This window comes from Montipora foliosa, chromosome 6, assembly GCF_036669935.1.
Source record: "Montipora foliosa isolate CH-2021 chromosome 6, ASM3666993v2, whole genome shotgun sequence".
NCBI lineage: Eukaryota > Metazoa > Cnidaria > Anthozoa > Scleractinia > Acroporidae > Montipora > Montipora foliosa.
Genome location: NC_090874.1, coordinates 14,021,996 through 14,029,495, shown reverse-complemented (window position 1 = coordinate 14,029,495; position 7,500 = coordinate 14,021,996). Strand labels below are relative to the sequence as shown.

General features: G+C 39.7%; 1 protein-coding gene across 1 annotated transcript in view; it reads right to left on the bottom strand.

Moving 5' to 3' along the window:
• LOC138006766 (HEAT repeat-containing protein 4-like) overlaps nt 1-5,793 on the bottom strand; it is a 17,308-nt gene extending 11,515 nt beyond the window's left edge. Inside the window, exons 1-6 of the mRNA XM_068853281.1 lie at nt 5,728-5,793; nt 3,950-5,169; nt 3,249-3,360; nt 1,773-1,943; nt 873-1,033; nt 230-421 (exon numbers count right to left, since the gene is read on the bottom strand). Coding sequence (XP_068709382.1) covers nt 230-421; nt 873-1,033; nt 1,773-1,943; nt 3,249-3,360; nt 3,950-5,169; nt 5,728-5,785 — 1,914 coding nt within the window. The 5' untranslated portion in view covers nt 5,786-5,793. The remainder of the gene's footprint in view (nt 1-229; nt 422-872; nt 1,034-1,772; nt 1,944-3,248; nt 3,361-3,949; nt 5,170-5,727) is intronic.
• Between the last annotated feature and the right edge of the window lie 1,707 nt (nt 5,794-7,500).

The window sequence follows — 7,500 nt, the reverse complement described above, 5'->3', positions numbered from 1 at the left end:
TCTGAGAGTCTCAGTTTGAGATTCGATACCATTCCTACTCATTCACATAATTCGGCTTTGTGATTGGCGTCAAACGTGCCATTCTATCAGCCCGGAACACCGGGGTGTCTTCCTCGGGGTACCGGCCATAGTAATTGCCGGGGCTTCGGTTACTCACGACACCAACCTCGTTCCCAGGGCTTTTCGTTCACGACACGTATATGAAAACGGCTGTATGACACGAACTTACCGATTGATGACTGAGCTGAGCTAACAGAATTCCAGCTTTCTCAGTCCTCACAGCATTATCAGCATGCAACTGACTAACAAGCTCTACAATGACCTTGTCAGTAATAACACCGCTCAGAGCCAAACACTGAGTTGCTGCCCACTTTTCAGGAGGGCCACCATGTTCCATTGCCCATAAGAGGTTTGCCTGGGCCTAACAATGAGGACAAAATGAATGAGTTACACTCACCTTAATGCAACTTTCAGTTAAGCCGGTTACACCGAAACAAGCTTTTTCTGACAAGTTTCAAGTTTTTATTTGAATTTTACTGCTTCATGTGACAAGGAAAAATTAACATGGGATCCTAGGCAGGATTCGAACCTACGACCTCAGATATCCTTTCGCCCGTCGCTAAGCAACGGTATCATTTCCACGGGCGCATTACACCTTAAACATCTATTGTTGCATTTGAAAAAAGAACTGAAAAAAAAGACATTTTTCTTGGATCCGTTAACGAAAATCGAAAATCACTTGTGATGAAAAACGTAATAATATTCTGCTCAGGACCTTCGACAGACTTATAAAATAAATTCTATTTAGGTCATTGTACATTAAATTGGTTCAATCATGCACTCGGAATTAAAAAAAAAATTGTCATATTTACATCGTCGCTGGGTTTCTTAAGTGAATACAAGGTGATAGCAGCAGCAACCCTGACTTGTGGATTCCTGTCATCCAATAGTTTAGTTACAGCAGCAATTAACTCGGGCTCCACTTGTGGTTCTAGGGGAGCGCTTGGTCCCTTTGACTTATCCAACACAATCCCTGCAAATAGATGAAACAATGTTTTGGCTGTCTTTCTCTTTTAGCGATTTGAGCCTGAAAACGTTCCTAACATGTTCTTGATGATATTAAGAAACGTCCCTAAGTATTTGAGTCAGTTAATTTTCCTTTACATTCTTTTTCCATGATTTATACTACTCACAAAAAAAGATCGAAATGAAGACGTTCTTAACTGAATCTCAGCCTAGGTCGGTTGTTGGTAGGTTCTTAAAATTTTGGTCAATCACACCCCGAACGTTCCTATAAAAAAGGTTCTTCTAAAAAAATAGCATATCTGTTCTGATAAAACCACTATCCGTTCTGTTCATCAGTGTTCTTTTATGAATGTTCAATCTCGCGATCAGCTGTCGCTTTTAACTGAAAAAAAAAGGTATATGCCGGGGGTATATGCCTGAAAACAAAGAATCAATTCCCGTCTGGAACACCAAAATGGCCGAGCTTAGTTTATCTCGGGACATTTGACCCACACGACAACTGTGGTATCATTTTTAAAATGAAAGAGCGGACCACTTCTGTAGCCTATTGATTATTTTGGTTTATCGGCGTTCAAAAAGATATCGCTGCCCTAAAGGTCTATGGGAAACTCCTCGGTTCCAGGCTCTCAGATAATGGAGGCGGGCGCACGGACAAGGAAAACTGGGAAGAGGACCCTCCACAGTCTTTCACGTGCTCACATTTTCGCACAGGGGCTGGAACAGGATAGGGTGAATTAAACTAGCACCTAAATGATGTTCTTCCTTTTTGGCACGACGAAGTTCAGCTGCCTTACTGCAAGCAGACACAGCTGATAGCCTGATATGATCATTGATGTCACTCATGGCAGTGATAAGCTCTTCTGTTTCACATCTTTGCCAGTGACGCTCAAGAAACCACTTGGATCTCCACTCCTCCACTACGAAACAAAAATGTCAAGGCAAGGTGTGAGGGCAATAACCATAACAATCTGCTTTGGTTAGTGTATGTTTGCCAAGAAGGGCCGGGCTGTATAATAAAAACTGGAGAAATTAACACGGTATGCTTTCACCCAAAATGGTATTCAAACCCACGCTATACATGTCGTTGAGGGTCTCCATAGGGATAGACCAAAAAGGCTAACTCAATTTTGTACCCAATTCGAATCTCCCGGGGTTGCGAATCTCCGGGGTTGAGATTGTTTGTGTATTGCATTTGCATTATAATGTAGCATTCACATTGAAATGATATGGAATACCATGAACAGAACATTTTAATCCCAAAGGGTTTGAATTGGGAACAACATTGAGTTAACTGATTTGGTCTATTGGGAGGGAGGGGTGAGCAGAGGGGTAAGCACAGTTCCATGGAGTGCATACTCTGTAAACAAAACAGACTGCACTCCCCTTTTGATGTGTCCTGGATTTCATTCCAGGACTAAAATTCAGACAATTTCATAATTATGTGGGTTGCGTTTGTTAGTTATTCACTCTGCTCTGCGAACTTTTCCTCTAGGTACTTTGGTTTTTACCTCCATCAAAAATCAGCATTTGCTTCAGATCTGCCAATGACAATTTTTTTGATTTGTGGTACTAGTGTGGTAGAAACTCTGCTATCATCATTATCATCATTATCATAATAAAAATGTTGTTATAATTATAATTATTATTATTATTATTATTATTTACATGTATGAAGATAAGAAAATTTGTTAGAATTTCTTTTCTAATTTTGTAACCCCAATCTCTATTTTTAATTAGAAATTAGTACAATGTAGCACTCACTGTTTTACACTAGATTACAAGCAGTTTCTCTTTCACCGCCTAGTTGGTCGAGCTCCTCCTTGAATCCAGATTTCTCATGGCCATTTTTTTTTTCGTGCCTTTCTTCTCCTTGTGCTCGACCAACTAAGCAGCGAAATACACAAGTTACATGTATCCTTGCTTTCCAACACAAGGTAATCTGTTTACATAGCAAAATAATCTTTTCAAGTCCTAGCCCCTCAATGAGTCAGGATGATCCAGTTTGAAAGACCCTAATTCTTAATGGCTCAGAGCACAAACTCTTGCCAGACGATTTTACTCCTCAACTAGGGACATCGTAGGGCACTTGAGGTGCAGTCCCCTCCATTAATTACAGAAAATAAAGTGCTAGGATGATTCTCTCTCACATAACTCTTTGGAGCCAGAAAGAACTGGGCCACCATCAGGAGTATAAAAAAACAAAAGAAGTCCTGACATCCTACCAATTTTTACCACATTAAAGTCCTCTCTCATCTTTTTCTTTTCCTTATAAGCATTGCTGAGTGCCTTGACATCAATATCAGATTCCTTCACAACAGGAACATAGTAGTCCTCCTAAAAAACATTCAATTTGATTTTAGAAGAAGAAAAAAAAACTGGTCAGAAAAATTAACTTGTCTAGTTAAAAGACTGGGCACTTTTGTGAAATGGTTTCAAAATAAAGCACCAAAAATCAAAACGTACTGATGGAACATCTTTAAGCTGTGGAAGTTCCTTTCTAGACATTCAATTTGATTTTAGAGGAAGAAAAAACTGGTCAGAAAAATTAACTTGTCTAGTTAAAATACTGGGCACTTTTGCGAAATGGTTTCAAAATAAAGCACCAAAAATCAAAACGTACTGATGGAACTTCTTTAAGCTGTGGAAGTTCCTGCAGGCACTTTTGGTGTCCAGAAATTTTAGACCTCCAACTGGAATGCTCATTGAATGCCACAATTGTGGACTGGGTAATTTGGGACAAATCAAAGGGGACATTTTGCTCTCTCTAGGATATTATCCCCCACTTCCTTTCACTTCAAAGATCTTTCGACAAAAAAAAACAGAAATTGGTTCCCTATAAATACAACACAACTGTGTATTTATTTTAACGTGAGAGGTTGTTTATTCAAGGTAACAACTTCCAAATAACTTATTTGCTTCCTACCTGAACTACAACTGGTAATTCTTTCCACCGCTGCAAACCTTTTACGAACTTGTTTGGCTTCTTCTGCGGTTTTTTTTTAGCCTTGTTCATAGACACTTTCGTTGCAGAGAACCAAACCTCTGAACCTTGAGGATAGTTGTCTTGTAACTGTCTCTGAAACTTAAGTTTGTTGTTTGTATCAAGAACAATATAACTTGACTCTGAAGGCTTTTTGGAGGGCACTGGCTGTGCACCACCAAGCAGCTCTTGCTGGAAAATGTTATGTGTTTCAATTTTTTTATCTCCAACTGCTGGAGATAATGCAAATGAGGGTGTATAATGGATTTCCAAAGTTTGTTGTGATTCCTTGTCTTTAATTTCCTTGACTTTTTTCTTTGCTATAAAGGCCTTCTTCTCCTCTGCCGCATTCTCCAAAAGTCTTGAATCAGCTGTTGTTTCTTTGCTTTCTTGGATTCGTTTCTCGAGGAAACTATTAAGTCTTTCCTTGTCACTTCCAGATGACTGTTCATTTATTATCCATTTTGCTGTCGATTGACTGAGACAGGCAAGTACATATTCATCCCATTCATGTCTTTCTGAATCGTTGGACAAAGTCATTGCAGTAGATGAGTATGTTCCTTTCACTTTTGTGGCTGAAAGTAGCTTCTCTGTCTTTGCCCTGGCTGGCATGGTCTTTGCCTTTCTTAGGGGTTTAAGTTTTCTAGGTCCTTTTAGGTGACAAAGAGCATGTCTCTTCACAACTCCACGAGGGTCATGTCGACCACCAAATCCTGCAGCTTGTTTAGTGGCATGGCATATTCCCCCACTTCTAAAGACGACATTTAAGTCATCCTCATTGTAAGGCAAAGTGTGTGGAGCACGGTCTAGTAAGACATCTTCATCGAAGACAAGACCAGTACTTACTTTCTTGAGGTATGAACGACTGATATTTTTTGCACTCTTGTCCCCAAGAGGTTGGTATTGTGAAACAAATTCTGCAAGTTTGACTTGTTGTTGTTGTTGTTCATCTTTGGGTAGCTGTTTATGTTGCAAAGGTGGTATCAATGGGGCTAGACTGTGGTGTGTTAATCTCGAAGGAAATTCATCCGAAAAGCGAGGCGAGTTAATTTTCCTAGCATCAACCCCAGTTTCATCCCTTCCGACATAGGGAATTTGGACTCCTGAGGCAACTGCAAAGAATTCAGCCCCATGACTCCTAGAAGTTGAAACTCGGTCAGCAACTGAAAAATAAAATGATCTTCATTTGACACATTATTTTGATATTAAACAAACCAAACTAAAGCTTCATCAAAGAGTCTCCTACTTCCCGTGCCCTACGCACAGAAGTTTGAGAGTTAAACCTGTGTCTTCCAGTATTTTTTTACAAAAAGTAAAAGCTGGAAATATATCCGAGTCAGGCACATCGTAAAGGATTTCCCGACTTCTTATTAAAGTTACAATTAGGTGACTGTCCCGCATCTTCATTCAAAACTTAAATAAATATAAATATCTTTCTTCCAAACAAATAATTTGCTTTACATTTCATCACTGATGTTCTGTCCTTTAGGAGCTTTCATCGCATGTCATGCCCAAGCTGAAGTACTGAAAAAGCTTTAGATTGATTGTATGGATTATGAGCTCGAGATCATGATCAATCAGCTGAGATGATTTTCCGTCCAAACAAATTCGAATAGCATGCTTCGATCGTTTACTTACAACATGCAAACGAAACATGATAGAAGCCAGTAAGGGTTCCTATCATAACAGTCAACAGCCAATGCTAGCTATAAGCACTATACCTGCACTATAAGGAGTCGACAACTCAGCTGAAGTTGCTACGTTCGCCATTTTGTCCATTCTCCGCCATAACTGTGTTGCCAAGGAAACGAAAACTATCACAGTCACATAGGCAAGCAATACGTACAGAAACGAAGCCTAACGACAAACTACCCCGATGGACTACCCAAATGGACTACCCTAAAATAGACTAAATCCAAAAAAATACTATTTCGGATGATTTCTATTGAAAGAAGTGAATTCATTGGTTGGGCAGGCCCCATCAAAGATGTTGAAAGGGATAGTCCACAGGTCAGCTTCCACAGAAATCCCATAAGACAAGTTAACATAAGATGTGTGCTATTTTCCCCATCCCTAGAAATTTTAGGCGCGTGAGCCTGCTTGGTGCAATTGTACATCCGTCAAAACAAGATGTCGGCAGAAGCTGGGAAAAGAGCGAAGTCGGGAGTGGATTATAAAAGTTTGCATCTTTTTTCTTTGAATATTTTATATGATGATTCAAATTCCAATGACCTGAATCCCACTTCCTAAAAGCCGAAACCTTTTCAATCCAAATTTCCCTTTAGTATCATCTCCATGGTGTTAACAAACTCGCAAATTAAATATCTTGTATCATTATATAAAATTTAGACTGTCAAGATGAAGATCAAACAGTAGCTAAACCATTGTTTTACTGTCGTTAGTTAATTGGCAGGAAGAGATTTCGCAAGCTTAAGATGGTTTTGCATTTGAAAAAAATAGGGATCTTTAGTTTTCACAAAAGACGTTTTAGATATTGTTAATACACTCATTCTCTCTCTTGCCTTGTCCATTTCGTGTACAAAATTGTTTATCCCACCGGCAATTACGAAGAGAGATGCTTTAGCAGGAAAGCTAGAACTGTGACTCAATTCAATAGGCCTGTTCATACAAGGGACGTAAGAAGACCTCTCAAGTATGCCCGAGTTCTAAACACGATAACGCGTCACTGAAGTAAGCCCAAGGTTGACTTAATTTCTTGTCGCACGTAGGGCCTACTTGGACCCCAGCAGTTGCTGTTGTTGTTGTTTTGTTTTTTTCGATACAAAAAACCTGAATTGAAAATGTCTTAAGAAGAATAATTTTCAGAACATTATCTTCGTTTCTTCTCCTAGCTGGATTTTTTATTATGAGTGTGACCACGCCATCATGATTAAAACCTCCTTAGGTACCAAGAAATGGGTCCGCCCTGAAAGTTAACAAGATCCTGCTTGAAAATCAATAGGAACAAACTATGCTCTTTGGTTATTTACTTTTGCCTTTCTTCCACTACATTCAAGTCGAGGTCGAGCTCCTGGGAACGAAGTTGGAGGTCATTAACGTCTTTTAGACTGGATTTACCGCAAACGGCGCTCGGGTCTTTATGTTTGACCTTCGAAAACAAGACATCACGTTTATTTTCCAACCGTGATATTTTACATGCATTTTCCCACCGTTGAAAAAAGATTGGGCCTTTATTACGTGTCTCCAGTATTACCCGTTGCACGTGACGGACATTCCATATCCACGCTCAGAGAACACATTCCGGTCATATGATTGGCTGTTGCCTAATGCAACAACCAACAACACCCACAATTCCTCGAAACGTCAGCTTTCCAAAATCTTTCACGCGCGGTGGTAATTGGACCTTTATCAACTCCTTTGATAAAACCAAATTTTCATGTTTCACTCTCCCACTGACGCAGCACCACAGTTTCTTCATAAACTAGAAATTTGTTGCCTAATCCCCTTGGAATCTGTACAGCGTAGGAGTCAAT